A 16,888-nucleotide genomic window follows, 5' to 3' on the forward strand; every position below is an offset into this window, starting at 1 on the left:
TCTGAGGAGGAGAATTACAGATGCTGAAAGGAAGAGATTAATCCGAGGTGAGATCCAGGGTTGACAAAGGGATGATGCTCGACTTTCTAAAAGCAACACATGCGGCAGGTTCACGAAACTCTCGGAGTCACAGAGATTCATTCGGTCCGTGACCTCGGCCAAGGGAACGTAATGAGCTGGAAGTTCAGGCGCCATGTTCTCCTGGCTCCATCACGGCCAACATTATTCATCAGCTGATGAGCAGGAGGTTCACATCCAACCTCCAGTGGCTGCTCCAGGTTTCATGTGGTTAGGATAGTAATCAAAGCTCAGGGGGACGGTGCTTTCATATTTAATCAGTGTTTAAAGCTGGAATAAAGCTCATACACACATGTTCATGCAGTGAGGAAAGGAAATCACTCCACACACACACACACACACACACACACACACACACACACACACACACACACACACACACACACACACAATGATGTAACTAACATTGCTCCAAATTACATTTCTAATTATAGAAGATGAAGTTTCACCTCATCAGCAGAAGGAGCCGGTGACAGAGACAGAGAAGACAGTTTGAATTAATCTTCAGAATCAGTTTCTAAACTTTTTGACTTGTGACGCACACAGATGTTGGGCCAGGATTTGTTTTATCACTTTCTTTAACATTGCATTATTGGACATTTTCGCCAATTTCCCAGGGAATTAAACATGGATCAGCACCTAAGTGTCTTTTGGGCCTTGGCTGATGTATGTACTACAGAGAGTCATCTTTAAAATCTGGAAGGTTTCGCAAATTACAGTTGCTACAGCTAAAATACACATATTAGACTGGAAACTGTTCCAGGCAGAGGAAAGCCAGAGCAAAGGAAGGTTGAGATAATAACAACGATCAGCGGCACCTTATTTATATATATTTAATTTGTGGCTCAGACTCATTGGAGGCCAATCTAATTTCCTGCAGAGTCATTTTTTTGTCTATATCCATTTACCTATGTCCTACCTATATACTAAAGTTTACTCAATGCGAAGATATGACGCAGTTTAATGAAGACGTGATGTAAAATGATTTATTTTTCTTATAATGTGGCTAATAGACGACCCCAGAGTTGATTTGCTTTCAGCATTTTGGCATAATATGACTCACTTGGAGGTTATGTGTGTGTGTGTGTGTGTGTCTGTGTGTGTGTGTCTGTGTGTGTGTGTGAGATGGAGAGCTTTGTGCGACCTGGCCAAGCTCAAACAATAGCATGTGAAGTGCCCTCAGATGCCATGAGAGCTCCCTGTGAGCGAGGAGGCTGACGGGTGGCACATTTCCCTACGCTGGGCCTGATTTGAATGGAAAGTGGCAGGGTGGGAGATGGATTACCGCAGGGGGAAAGGGGGCATTAATCCTAACGCCGTGCACGCACACACACACACGCACACGCGCACACATGCATTAACACACTCGCGCATGATAGTGTAACATTTTGTGTGACAAACACAGAAAGGCACAAATGAGTTCTTGCTTTAGTGTTCGGCCTCATTCAGGTTCCTGGAAGAAAACCCACTCACAAGTGCACGAGTCCATGCAACGACACATAACACACACACACCCCGCACATGAGTGATGATGATGCCAACGACTGCTCTGTAGTATCATTTTTGAAATGTGTCCTTTGAAGGCCCCATGTTACCCACCCACCCCCCACCCTCTCATCTACTCATCCTTTTAGACACTAAAGAGCAAATGTTTCTGTCCTTTTATTTCCCTGTTCCTCAATCTGTCCATTCTTTGGACTTTTTATTTAAAACGTACGTGTCCTTCAGACTCTGCGATGCTCATCATTTAATAAGTGTCTTTCTCTATTTAACATACTCAGACTAAAAATGATGGTATACTTAAAACATAGATTTCTTTGTGAATATATGCACATGGAGTTGTTGGTGATGATGTCAGGAACATTTGAATGTCTGGAGCCAGAACAAAATAACATCAATATCTTAAATGTCTCACAGGTTGAACTAGAATGACCCTCAGTCCCAACCGTCCATTTAAATTCAATCAAACTGCAAATGTTAAAGAGAAATAAAAAAACTCCTGGATCCGCACCCTGATACAGATCCAGACCAAAATTTAACAGGCTTTTCCCTGACACACACCACATCCTTCCAACAAGTTTTGGGGTTTTCCGTTCAGTAGTTTTTGCGTAATCTTGATTAAAACAAACCAACAAACAACCGGAAAGGAGTGAAAACACCACCTCCTCCTTGGAAGCATTAATAAAGACCCAACATGTCCGGCACAAACTCAAACATGTCTCAGCACTTAAGTCACAGCTCAGCAAACTTGGAAGTGACTCTCACTGTGAGTCTGCAGTGTTGTGTTGTGTTGTGTTGTGTTGCGTTGTGTTGTGTTGCAGAAGAGTGGCTCGGCACCAGGACACCTCAACCAGAGGTGCTAATGGTATTGACCACTTCAGTACAAAGTAGAGAAGCTGGAGTCGGCAGTAAACAAACTCCAGAGCGACAGGTCAGGGTGACCGGGGGTTTGAGAGCTTTCATTACTCAAACACTGTCCGAAGTCGGAGCTGCCAGAGCTGAGACTCCGTCATATCTGCGTCCTCCTGGTGCATGAGCAGATCTAGAAAACGCCGAGATGACTGATGTAACAGCGAGTAATAAGTAAAAAAGGATCAGAGGGTTAAAAAAAGATCCGACAATTGTTTTTTTTTAATGTTGCGGCTTATTTCATCTGTAATAGAGAGATAATAACTAAAGAAAGAAGAGTTTAGTTGCAAAGCAGCGCTGGTGGAAAGGCTGTTGGTGAAATGGATAAAAAAAACAAACAAACAAAACCTCTCATAGAATATTCATCAATTCTGCTCCTCCACTCCGGCTTTAATAAGGAGGAAAACAAACCCAATCAGCCCCACATCAGCCGTTATGAACCACAATATAATCGCCACATTATATATGAAAAGTGGGAAATTATCATATCATTCACTTCGCTGCGATCCTGCAGCACCTAGTGAGAAACACGTGCAGCCCGTCTGCTTAACATCGGCTCGTGTTTCCTCTAATTTCAAATCAAAGCCATTTCATCAGCACGAGCACATTCATAAAAGATGATCCTGCGTGGGAAACAATAGAGAAAAGCTTTTTCATTACCTCCTCATCACACGTAGATCAAACATTTATTACCTTTGATCAAACATTCATTATCTCCTGCATTTAAAAAAGAGTGCGTTGGATTTATCTCGTATTACTCGTTGTCAACACTGTCTGCGCTTTCATTAGTGGCGCGGGTCGTGTTGTCGTCCTTCTAGGATCAGGATGATCAAGAATGTGTAATGAATACACACGAGTGTGTCGACAGAGAGGTGGAGCAAAGGGGATTCACACGGCGGCTGATGAAGTAAAAGAAAAACAGCGTGAACTAATGAAACATGAGCAAAATATAGAACATTAAATCTCCGGGCTCCTGAAAACACAAAGAGTTTTCTTTATTTCTTCTGTTGATGCACGACCCAAAGAAATCAGCCGTTTTGATCTCTGCAGAATAAACCCGACCACCGGCACGAGTCTTCATCAACTGCAGCATCTTCATCTCTGCCTCCGTGTGAGCAGATCTCGCACTTCATCGACTTTTCCCTCCACTTGTTCTGTTCACAACAAACCTGCAGCAGAAAGCTCGATGCTATAAGGACATTTACGTGAATATTTTTTCTTGCATTGTAACACGTGTCTCTCGTCCACTCCTTCGTGAGCAGTAAATCAAGATATATCAACACTTTGCAAACTAACTGTAAGTTTCACATCTTTAAAATGTGAAACTTTTTAAATCCGGCATATTGCATTGTGGGATTGTTTGAAGAAAGAATTTTACATGCACTTTTAAAAGGAAACTAATCTTTTTCCAATTTGTGAGAGAACTGGAGTTTGGACTATTCTTGTATTCAAACAAAATATTCAGTTGCAGTGTAGTAAAGTAGGAAGTTGACCAAGTACTTTTACTTTTATTACTTAGGGTATATTTAAACGCAAGAACTTATTCACTTTAACTTCAGTAGAAAAGTTACTGTGGTACTTTTACACATGGTACATTTTTGTCTATTCACTTTAATAATAAATAGAACAACAGCAGAGACTTTGTGCATTTACATGAAAAGTATAAAAAGAGAATTTGCGTTTTCATTATAATAGATTTGACATGTTTGGCAACAACTTGGATTCAGGGAATTAAAGAGCAATGCTTGAGTAGTGTGTGTGCTTGTGTGCTTGTGTGTGTGTGTGTGTGTGTGTGTGTGTGTGTGTGTGTGTGTGTGTGTGTGTGTGTGTGTGTGTTAAACCTGGGCCGACACAGAGAGAGAATAAAGAAACAAGCAGCATCACAGAGGAGTGTTTGGAGTGATGCAGCCGTCACTCATAAGGACGTGCATCATGAGCGCTCTTCATCATGACTCTCACTCTGAGAACACGGGGAGCCGGCCCCACTCAGACAGCGCTGCCAGACCCAATAACGTAAACATAATGAGCTGTGGTGTTCGGAGGCAGCGGCCAAGTGTTAGATTCTGCACCCCGCGCACCAGCTTGTGAGCCGCTCGCCGTCCCCTGGCCCTGAGCGTGGTTAGATAACACTGCATTAGATAACTGTGCGTCTTAAGAAAGTGCCTGTTGGCTTCTTTCAGCCGACGTTACCAACAACAAGACAACACACAGAAACTTATGATGAAAACTTGCTTTGATTTGAATTAGTCTACGTCCTGCTTTTATTTTTCTCTGCACCTTGCTGAGGAAGACGCCTGAAGACAAGCTTGTCGTGCGGAGGAACGCGATCCTGCTGAGTAACACGGCCCCCGCTGAAGAACACGTGACCTCACTGTGAACTGCACACCAGCTACTGTTTAGAAAAAAAGAACTTCATGAAGTTAGATTTCCGTATAAACTGTGAAATTCGAAACTCTAATCTAGCAAAAAACAAATCAATAATCTCAATTTCACCCGCAGCAATTTGCGTTTGTCACCCAAGCAGACGCGTATCGTATTTAAAAATAGCTAGACTGTGCATTTAGGTAAAACATGCCTCTACATAATAATGGCTCCTTGCTCCTTGGAGATGGTGAATGATAGCAGCTCCCAGACTCCCTGTTCTATTTTTATGCAGATGACGACGCCGTCAGGGGAGACTGTCATTTTGATAAGAATGATTTTTCAGGGCTTTTTCGATGTGATGTGAAAGCATGGCTGTAAGAGGGTTCTCAGGTGCATGGTGGTGTAAAAGTAGAGGGCAGCAGAGGGGATGAAAGTTCAGCGAGAGGAAGCAGACAAAGACGAGAGGAAAGACGCCCGGGGAGAGACGGAGGCTACAAATAAAAAGAGCGAGAGACAGAGAGAAAGAAAAGGACAGAAGACAAATAAAAACAAGTTCAGTACCGCACCTTTCTGCAGACTCATGTCTACCATGCGAGGCTCGGCCAGCTCCAGGAAGAAGTTCTTGTTTTTCTCATACTCCTCATCGTCAATAATTTTCACGTGAACAAGTTTGCTGCAAGAGGAGGGGGGAGGGAAAAAGAAAGGAAGGAAAGAGGACAGAGAAGGACAGAGAGGGGGAAGGAGGGAGAGAGAAGAAGAGAAAAGGTTAATTTGCAATGGAGGGACTCAGGAAGTGCACTGTAAGTAGGATTAATAATCAGCATGGAAGAAAGGTTAGGAGGTGAAAGGTCAGCGTGGCCCGGGCCGGCCTGTCCGTCAGCGGCTGGACTCGACTCACTGACGGCTTCCAGCGAGCTCGCCGGGCCGCCACGGGTGACATGACAACCGCATCTATCACGGCGTCCCCGATACCAGTGGAGCGGAGGGTGAAAAGCGCTGCACGGCGTTGGCGGATAAAAGAACACAATGAACTAAAAACAGCAGCACGTAATCAATCAGGTTGTAAAATGTGTAAAACGGACGTTTCACAAGGGCAAAAAGGTGAGTGAACGATAAATGAAAGAAACTGTCGCTGTCTGAATCGATTTTTATGGCTCGATGTTTCAGTCAGAGCACTTTCAACGAGACGGCCGGCTGGACAGTGCGAGGACTCCCCCTCCTCTCCGGGCGCAGGTGAGGCCCATAAGAAAAGGAGCAGCTTATTGCTGAGTTTATTGCTCCGGTTGGAGGAGAACACCCCTTTAATGAAGTCAAATGTCTGGAGGGGTGAGGCTCCTTCTCTGGAAAAGAGCTGCGGCTGACATCATCACACAGAAACAGCTCAATATGGCACCTCGGCCCCAGCGGCGCTCTCGCCACTGATCGCCCTAATTGATCTTTTTAAAGAGTTATTGACGAGTGCAGGCAGTTAAGTGGTCGGTAGCCAGATGCCTCTGAGCCTCACCGTGCCACAGAGGCAACTCCTGGAGGAATAGCTCCCCCGGAATTCAATTGGACTCGTGCGAATGCCTCATCACGGCACCTGCACACCGCGCGCATCACGGGCGCCTGATGCTGGAGAATGGAAATAAAGCCGACAACGCTCGTGACGAGTCATGACACTTGCTGGATCCGCTCTCTTAGGCCTCAGAAAGCATTTCCCTGCGAGCGGCAGACAAGTCAACAATAGTCGACAGCGGCGCAGCTAGCCCTGAAATAGGAATGACATACTTTATTATGAGTCTGACATCTCATGGGAAGACGCTTTTCCTTCCCCGTCCGAAGCAAAAATGCAATTTCTACGCATGTTATTCTGCCGAACATTTGGAAAGCAGGGGTTTGGCTAATAAGATAAGTGGCACAGCAGCATTTATTATGGATCGCTGCTCATGTATCATGTATCGAGTCAAAAAGCAGCTCGTTCTGTGACATCCTGCTGATGTACTTGTCGTGCCGTGACATACAGTCAGTCAAAGCAGTGACACGCTGCTTCACACACACACACACAGGCGCACTCACACAAACCCACACAAACACACATATATATACTCGCACTCCTTCTGCAAACACAATGTATATAATACCAATAATCCCAGTATATCCACAGGAATTAATGCGTGTTGCTTATGTAATGCATGAGCTAAATCCCTTTCTCAGGCCAGTGTAAGTGCAGTTGGGTACGAATCCCGCCTGCTGAGGGGAAAGCGACTATCTGAGATGCTATTAGCGCAGAGAAGAGCAATCCATCTCTCTTCATCCTCCCTCGTCTCATCTCACCAGCAGGGCCTTCCTCAGATTGCCGGGTGAGATGTCTGCGGTGCCGCTTGCCTGGAAAAGGACCTCGCTTCTCATCAGGGACGAGAGGAGGGAAACGCTGGAGCCTAACAGACAAGCGGGATCTGGCACACACGCTTCACGGCTGTGTAGTGGGGAACTGTGGTCTTGCCCGACATGTAGGAACGGGAAAAAAACTGCCTCACGATTTCTGTCTCAACGTGTACACATGGAGAAATAGAGCGATACACTTCCAGGTGCCCCAGGGACAAAATCACTCCTTCTCCCCTCGGTGTAATATGTACAGCTTTTAATGCCATAATAAAAAAACCTAAATAGAAGAAACAAGATCGTTGCAAAACTATATTTTGATTCACACCCTCTTTAAATCAACACTGTGCATTTTCTTAGTGGCTTCAGAATTAGTTTGATGGTTCACTGTAACTCTGGTGAGTGGGTTCGATCTCCTGGGAGAAGAACTGACTGAGTCTCAGCTTCAACTGTCACAATCAGGTCCAGACAGTGGAAGAGTGAAGCTGAACTGTAGATCAGTTAAAAAGACTTTATCTCCAATATTCCGAGAGGAAACTTTCAAAATATGAAGAATTCGGTGGTGAAGAGTTTGGTGGATTTGTTAAAGTAGCAGCTCCTCTGGTTCAGGAAGCAGAGGATGATGGGTAATATTCAGCGTTCAGTTTTGTTTCAGGAGACAAAACGTAGGTAGACTGAAAACTAGTAAATCGCTTGGACAGAACGAATCACCAGGTGTGGCTGCAGGGGGCGCTATTGCTCAGTAAAAGCTACATAGTGTTGCTTTAAATCCGGCTACATTCTTTGGGCCGTTATGGAGGAACACAACTAACGGCAAACGTGACACTGACAAGTTAGCGCCTCATAAGACACTCGTTCAACAGACATGAAGCAATGTTAGCATTCATTTGGAAATGTGCTTCTAGATATCTGGTGAATTTAAATCCACTACTTAACTCCGATTTAATCTTTCTAATCTCTCTTTAAAAGGCAAAATATTCACGTGTCTTTGTCTATGTTTGGACTGACAGGTAGTGCACAGTGGGTTCATTCGAGCTTTCTGCTGAAACAATGCCGGTGAGAATTAATTCATCAGAACGAAAACAGAACAGCGATGAGCCGTGAGACAAAAACAATGAGCTGAAAGATGCCAAAAGGAGCTCAGGGGAACTGCAGGGTCGGCTAATAAATCTCTGTCATTTAGCCACTAAAGGTGAAAATAGGTATATACCACATTAAAAACCACATTATATACAGTCATTACATCCATTGTTAATAAATATTGATCAAAGCAGCTTTAAAGCAGGGTCTTGAAATTGTGTAATAAAGCCGGACTGGCCTCGAGGCCTTTATCGTGTCAATTAATATTGAATTTGAGTCAGACACTGTATATTACCAAAGAAATGTTCAATAAAAGCCTAATTGACACAGAGTGGATCCGGAGCTTGTGATTCCCTCACAGTTCTCAGGAGGAGTTCTCTGCATCCGACTGCTCGGTAATCTTTACTTAATTCACTAACAACATCTTAGAGCAAATCAACATTTCTGAAAAATCTGATGTCATTAAAGTCCAATTAGTCTCGATTCTCTGCTGGAGTTTGATTCGGGCTCCTAATTTGACGAGGGACTGTTGGAAGTCAATAAAAACAATCAGGTAATAATCAGCAGCCACGTTAGCATCATGAGCAGCGCCACAGTTTACCAGCACATATACTCCCCAGTGCATTATTTCTCTGGAGCTCGACGATGTAAACTAACTTAGCGGCAACATTTTACACTGATGTTGATGCAGTCGGATGTCATGATGAACTGTTGAGCTACTGGCGTTAGCAACATACAAGTACTGGAGGTACGTGAATGTTAAAAGTACAACAACTTTGTCCACTAGGGGTCTCTTTATCACGATAGCTTGTTTGATGACATCGTGAAGCAGTGTGGGATCATGGGAGTTGTTATCTTCTCCGCCATTGCCCATGAAAATCGACCCGAAGCAGCAAAGTGCAAACTTTTCCTTAATTGCACATCGTTAGCCTCAGAAGTTACAGCAGAGACGGCTCCAGAGGATATGACGCAAATTAAACGGCGAGCAAAATAAAACGTCTAGTTATCTTGAATAAAATTGTGAATTTCTCTAGCTTGTACGTTGTTGGATCCATTTTGAAGTCAACAAACTATTTGACAAAGACTTGTGATTTTATAAATATTTGAATGAAGATTTGTCACATATCTTCAAAATGATAACAGCAGAGAACACAGCAGGCCAATCAGAAAGCTCCTATTTAATCGCTCTTTCAGACGAGCCCGGAGCGATTTCCAACCGTCTGCTCTCAACCCGTCGATAACCTGCCCAGGAAATCAGAGAAGAACAACCCATTCACAAATGTGACAAGGTCTAACGACACCAGAGCTGTTGCTTTGAAGCCTTCGTGTCATTGTAGTGAATATTCCCCCAGGACATGAAGGCATCTACAACTGGTGTTTCATTCATAAAGAAAAGGGAGAAACTCTGACAGCGAACGCGACACAATGGCAGAAAGACGTAAGAAAGAGAATAAATCAATTTCTGTTGACAGACATTCCAGCACATCCCCACAGGGAAGCAGCTTATACACTGTGTACGTGGAGAACAGCTGTACTTTACAAGCCTGACCCCTTTTTCTGATTCACCCCCGGACACTATAATTGCAGCCCTGGCACACTGACAACTTCTATAAGCACTGCTCGATGTGTTCATACACAAACACTCCTTCACTTACGACCTGTCACGGCCACCAGCAGCCACACGGGCAGGGCAGCGTGCGAGAGGATCACTGGGCAACATTTGCATTTGTTTGCGATAATTCATCAATCTATCGAAACATCTGGCATCAGCCACAGTGGAAGCTGCAACCAGTCTAAACGAGAGTGTGTGTGTGTGTGTGTGTGTGTGTGTGTGTGTGTGTGTGGATACAATCAAACACCTGCTGTTTGTGCACAGCAGATGTTTGATTGTATCCGGATCAAGCTACACACACACACACACACACACCCTCTAACGTACAGGTATACACGTGCATGCTCACAGGTCTCATCTGCACTCTTTGTATGGACGGAGTCGTGATACGTTCTTGATACGAGCTAGCAGCTACATTTGCTATTAGAGGCGTCACTTCTTCCATTTTTCACGTCATTTCGTCCCCAGCGCCCTCTGCTGGATCACGACTCAAACTACTTCAGGTGGTCTAGATTGTATATTTTGAATTCTGTTTATTTCACTAGCATGAACTTTCGAATGACCACATTTTTGTAATAACTTGAATTTTGGACACAGCCATGCTAATTATTTCCCTTTGCCTCAAGGCTTTATGCTAAACTATGCAAACAATACTATTCCCAGTTCTGAGCTCTTCACGTAACAACCCAGACGTTAGAGATCTGAGACGTCCGTCCGTCTCGACCAGCGAGTCAAAAAGCCCATTTCACAAGATGCCCAGCTGTTCCTTTAAGGATTTTTCTCTTTGAAAGTTTTTGCGGTCCTTCCCTTTCTTTCCTCTCTGGTTCATTTGATTTGAAGTTTAACAGCAATATGAATCAGTAAAGCTCCAATATAAAATTCAACAAGAGGTTGAAACCACACTCTTCTGTCACATTAAGCAATCTCCCTTTGCGCTGACTGGCAGAAAAAAGTCCCAGAAAATCCGAGCGGCAGAGTGACGTGTCCTCGCCAGTGTTCTCATCTGCTCGACTGAATTACGCTAATGTGTCAAAATCTGCGTGAGGGTGACTTATTGATGCTAACATGCCAGACATGGCTCCATTAAGTGGAGTATTAGTGTGGGAAGTGCCACTGGCAGCCGATTAGAGGGTTCACACCTCCGCTGCACTGGGCCGCCTGCAGCCAGCGGCCCCTGCCTCCACCCTGAAGTCCAGACGGAGAGAGGACAAGATGTGAAGGGGGTGAGACATGAAAGTGGAGGTGGAGCAGGGGGACGGGGACGGGGAGACGGAGAGGCGTCTTCCTCCCTCTGTTCTGTGGCCAAAAACCACACTGCAGCTGAGATTTGCTTTAGCTGCCCGCCCCCTCTCCTCTTCTTCGACAGCAGATTAACAGCTTTGGTCTCCTCTCTGGCTTTTATTCCACAAACACTAAATAATATAATAGCTCGGCGGTGGCGGAACACATCACAGGAAGTGATACGTGCGATACCCGATCTCCCTTTCCACTTTTGTCTCATCGGTTGGTACAGATTGACCCTTTTACTCTGCAAAAGTCAGAAGGTACTCGAGCAGGAGCAGGAGCAGGAGCCCAAAGTGCTGCAATTAACTGCAACCTTTCGTTTCTCTCCTCCTGCCCCTCTGTATAAAACACCTGCCTCCACCGACCCGGCCCTGGGCTTTCTAGTTTGAACTAAACACAACCTTTCCCACTTCTCCTCAAAGTTTCCTCTTTCTTTAATCTACCAGGTGCTTTTCAGACACTTTTTCCCTTCATTCAGCCGCTGCTGAAGCACACGTGGAGGAACTGAAGTATGTTATTTTAAAGCAGCACCCATTACTTCCCCCTCACTGTGGAGGCTTTGACGGTGGCAAGATTACCAGAAGCTCTGTTCCTAAAAAAAGTTTCAGCAGAAAACATCATCTGCACCTTGCTCGAGGAGAAGCAGCGTGAACAGAGGAGCAGGAAACGAGCGAGAGAAGAGAAAACTTGACATGAAAGAGAGGAAAGGATGATCAAGAGACAAACCTCCACAGTTTCCAGCCCTTTCAGTTCACGGGAACACCTTCACTCAGAATCCAGAAGAAAGTTAGGCCAATAAAGAGGACTGGTGGGGGGGGAGGCCTCGGTGCCTCGTGGGAAATCAGTGCCTTAATTAAGCAGGCCTGGTTTCTGTCACCAAGTGCAGGGATTATGGGCCTCGCTCATTATAGTCCTGATTATTGCTGTACCCCGGCAATCACAGAAAAAAGAGCCAGTAAACACAATTGTCAATGATTTCCTGCCGACCTGATGACAAACTCACATCAGCGTTAATATTCCACAGCCGCACGGCCTCCTCCTCCTCCACGTCTCCTCCTCCTCTCCACGTCTCCTCCTCCTCGTTTCCTCCTCCACGTCTCCTTTCCTTCTTTTTATTCAACGAGGCAAACCAATCAAAGAATAGCTATCAAGAAGCCCGAAAGGTTTATAAACAAGGAAGTGAAATAGAGTTGAAGCTGCTGACGTCAACACAAACCGTAACAGAGAAGAAGCACGCGATCGCACAAAACTCTCCACTTGGCGACTCGCAGATTGACCAGGCGAGCTTGAGCCAGATGCAGCCGCGATGAGCTCAACTGGTTTAAGGGACGAGCGTGAGAGCTGGTGCAGCTGTGCCAGATGTTGTTTGAATAGAAAGCAGGAGAGGCGAGCGCCGTGTTTTCCAAAAATCTACCAAAACTCAAGTGTCCCTCGTTATGTTCAATCGCACTGAGGTGACTGCGCGGCCTTGTACTGAGACACACAGCCATTCATCCGCAGGACCCAGATTCAGACCCTGGTGTTGACAGGTGTCCTCCCTGCTGAGGCGTCCCTGGGCGGCTCGGGAAGGACACGGTCAGAGGAAGGTGTTTTCACAGGGAGACGGATGTGTGTGATGTTCAGGCAGCAAGAGTTTGAAGAAATGCAAATAATCACAATCACTGTTTATTTAAATTCTTTCTGTCCAATCAGAGCCGGCGACAGATGGAACTTGTTTGATGACTCAGAAATAGTTCAAAATGGAGGATGCACGCGGAGTCACGATGATTCACTGGTTGCATTAACGTTAATGAAGCTACATGAAAAACACACATTTCATGGTTTCACAAAGAAAAAGTTTTACGATCTTACAAAAAAACACTTAACATTTTAATCTAATGTTCAATATATTAGGTTGTTGGTGTTTTTCTTTTTATTTATAGTAATTTATAATAAGGTTTATGGTTAAACTATAATATATGAAGCCTCAATTACATTTGTCATTAAGGTTTGAGAAGAACATCTGAGGAATCATTACTAATTTCTTTTAATATATCGATCAGTCGATCAATATCAATCTATAACAAAAATGTTTTACTCCCTAATATTGTTATTGGTATCAGCCCCTTGGTCTCCATTCATGACTTAATTATATTTATTCATAGCCACTATCTGTAGATCTTTACTTTTTTATGACACTTATTAATCCAAAAAGAAAATACAGCACGTTGGGAACTGTGATTGACATTTTTGACTCATTCTTGACACATTATTAGATAATGAAATGAATGGTTGAAGGATCCCCTGCACTGATCTTTCCTCTGGACTCTCTCCCTCCACCGTGTCTCTGACCTCGGCTTCATTCTGCCTGTTTTGGGTCTGAGAAAAAAATAAAAACCTGCAATAAATAAAGTGTGATGGCTTCAAAACAACCAGTTACAAACAAGTGGACATTTACCTCGTCCGCTATTATTTACTGTCGGTGGATTCAATGACAAGAAGAACAACAAAAAACTGCACCGTTGTCTTTGGCCTCCAGCGATCGACCCCTAAATCGCTCCAGGCTCAGGGGACAAAGAGCTGTCGTTGACCCTGGAGGGCGAGGGGCTACAGCCTGATCAATAAAATATATCATGACTTCACAATATCAGTTGGAGGACATGAGGGATGTTGGATGTCTCTGCAGTGGGAGACACACACACACACGTAAAACATGCAGATAAACAAAGTGGAGCGGAGGGATGATGGCTCGCAGGGAAGTGTGTGCTCCTGCGAGTTAAGTCACGACGAGAGCTGGGAGCCAGGTTTATTTATAAACGCCGTGAAGAGGAATCATAGGTAGTCACGAAGCTGGACGCCCAGTCTCATTATTCCAATTCCACAGCAGGACTGCAGCTGTCCTCCTTTCAGCGCCACCTCGGAGTCTCTCACAACCTGCATCCGTCTCCGTGGGAACAGCAAATCCCTCGTTTGACTTACCTAGTGGGCAGCTGGTCTCATTACAGTGTGTGTTACACATCAGACAAGGGCAGGGCGGGGGTCGTAATAGAATGTGGCCTTGGTGACAGGATCCCCCTCTGATCCCGTGGTCATCACATTCTCACATGCACGACTCAAGTGTGCAACGCACCCGACCCGCTCCCATTCGCCGCTCTCGCTCTCACTCGTTGTCATGGATACAAACCCCCCTCTCAACAGCTCTTTTTCAGCTCTGTTTCTAAATGCGACACATGACACACGACCACTTTCCATAAAACTTCAACCTTTTTTTCCCCATTGGTTTCCTCTCGTTCGTCTGCATCGAGCTCAACGGGCACAAAGGAACTGTCCCTGGAGGGAGTCAGGGGTCCACACACGGTCTATTACCTCCTCCGTGCACCTCCCTGACACGTGCGCATGTAGAGCTTAGCAGGCGACGCACGCTGCAGGTGGAGGAAGGGCCGAGCGGGAGATCACGCAGCTGCTTCCTGTGCCCTGACAGATTACACACTGTTACTCCAGCCCTTAAACCCATTGTCCAAAAAAACGCCAATAACACAGAATAAAGGCGACATATTCCACCTCTGTGCTGCGACTCTCATCCCTTTCACTCCTGTGATGGATAACACAGTTTACAACAGAGGGATGCGGAGGATAAAGCCGCCTCAGCTCTGCAGTGGGCCGTCACCGACAATGACACAGTCGGCTTCCTGCTGCGGATCAACAGAACCGTGTTTAACAGGGATCCCCACGCACAAGCGGCTCGCCGGGTTCTGCTGCGATGATTCGTTACTAATTGATTCGTCGATTGGCAGCAAATTAATCAACAACAATTTTGATATTCTAGTAACTAATTCAGTCATTAATCAAGCAGAGGTTCATTAAAGTGAGCTCCTCACATATGAGGGTTTTGCAGCTCCTCATTATTAAATGAATCTCTTTAGGTTTTGGTCTGTGGTGTGTAACAGAAATCTGAAGATGTCACCTTTGGGCTCAGGGGAAGTGAGAGTGAGGGGAGTGATTTTTGTGTCATTTCACAGAACTAACAAGTAAATAAAACTAAATTAAATTGAAAGTTTTATTGAAAAAATGGATAAAAGCTTTTTAAGTACTTACTGGAGAACTGGCGTCAAAAAAAACCCTGCAGAAGCAGCTGATGCCAAGTAAACATGGATTTAAACAACTTCTGCAAATGATTTAGGGGAAGGAAATGTTTTAAGAATACAGACACTTCATTTCGGTGAAAATATAAATACAAACTTTGTTTCTTGTCAAGAGAACTGCACTTTCATTTGGAAATGACGAGATAAAAATATCCTGGATAAAATATGCACCAGAAAATGTTTTGTTGAATTTATCAAAAGCTTAAATGTTTTTCCTCAGGACTCAGTACGAATGAATGATGACCATAGATTCTTTAAATGTCCTCGAAAGTTTTGGTTGTAAGTCAATTGAAAAGTACGTCCATTATGGAGCCATGAATTAATCAATCTACAGAAAAATTAAGTGACAATCATTATCACATTATCATTTATTTGGATAGTTGAATAATAGCTTTGGTTATTTTGCCGTTTCAAGGATTTGAGGATTTGAATTTTGTAAATACTAAAAATTATAGTTTATCTTTTTCGGTTTCACAGCCAAAGACAAAAAAAATATCAGAAGATCTAAGTTTGAGAATTTTACAGAGAAAATATCTGTGGATTAATCAATAACAAAAATAATTGTTAGTTGCAAACCCAGTGCAGTAAAGCGTGATTACCTCGACTCAAATCTTCAAACTCATCACAGAATCCTTTGTATCTTGCAAAAACAATTATTTCTGTTAGAACGTTGGACGGAAGGCAAAGAAACCTGGGAACCTCGGGACACGAGGGACATCGCTGGGCATAAAAGGACAGTGGGAGGAGGAGCTGGGCCGGTGGAGGAGAGGAGCTGGTCGGTTTTCACTTGTCATGCAGCCTCACAACACTGTCTCCATAAAAACATGCTGACTGCCAGTGCTGAAGGAGAAAAAGACAAAAGGAGGAGAGGACACTCAAAGGTACGGCGGAGGGGAGGAATTGAAAAAAGCCGACAGCCGTGCTCCATATTTTCTGAGCCAAGAGCGAGGCGAGCGCGAGGGGGCGGGTGGTGGCTGTCGGTGGGGGGGCTATATATTTTTGGGGATGTTTGGAGCGAGCCCAAAGGTCCTCCTCTACAAGGACACAACGCAATAAAACACTCAGAGATGAAGTGTCTGATAGGGGGCGACAAGGGAGGGAGAGGAGGAAGTTATAGAGGATGCAGCCAGGCCTCTAACATGAGAGCCAGAGCAGCACCGTGGTGGTGAGGGGGTGGGGGGGGGGGAGATGAGTAGGGAGGGCTGAAGGCAAGAAACGCACGAGGGCTATTCTGGGTGTTGGGCGTGGGTCTGTGACAGCTTAGAGAGTCGACGCCGGCCAAGTCCAACCCGCCTGCAGCCAAATGACAAACACCATCATATATGAATGAGTTGGGAGAACGACAGGCTCCCCTTTGCATCAGGAAACAGTGACTCTGAGAAATGAAATAATAAAGCGGGAACCATTCCTGTCAAGTGTAGAGACGAGCTCCAGAAATAGAAATCTGGCTGATGATGTTCTGTTCTAGATCAAAACTCTTTCCTGGGCTGGACATTTGTCTCCTTTCAATCCTAAATATTCTGGTATTTAATCAGTTCACATGTTATAAAATAAAGAGTGGTGTTTACTGCTAGAC

At 44.7% G+C, this 16,888-nt stretch overlaps 1 protein-coding gene across 1 annotated transcript in view; it reads right to left on the reverse strand.

Moving 5' to 3' along the window:
• Window positions 1-16,888, reverse strand: part of slc8a3 (solute carrier family 8 member 3) — a 95,123-nt gene that overhangs the window by 28,017 nt on the left and 50,218 nt on the right. The window contains 1 exon segment of the mRNA XM_035167515.2: window positions 5,418-5,524. Within this exon segment, the coding sequence (XP_035023406.2) occupies window positions 5,418-5,524 (107 nt within the window).

This window comes from Hippoglossus stenolepis, chromosome 10, assembly GCF_022539355.2.
Source record: "Hippoglossus stenolepis isolate QCI-W04-F060 chromosome 10, HSTE1.2, whole genome shotgun sequence".
Lineage (NCBI taxonomy): Eukaryota > Metazoa > Chordata > Actinopteri > Pleuronectiformes > Pleuronectidae > Hippoglossus > Hippoglossus stenolepis.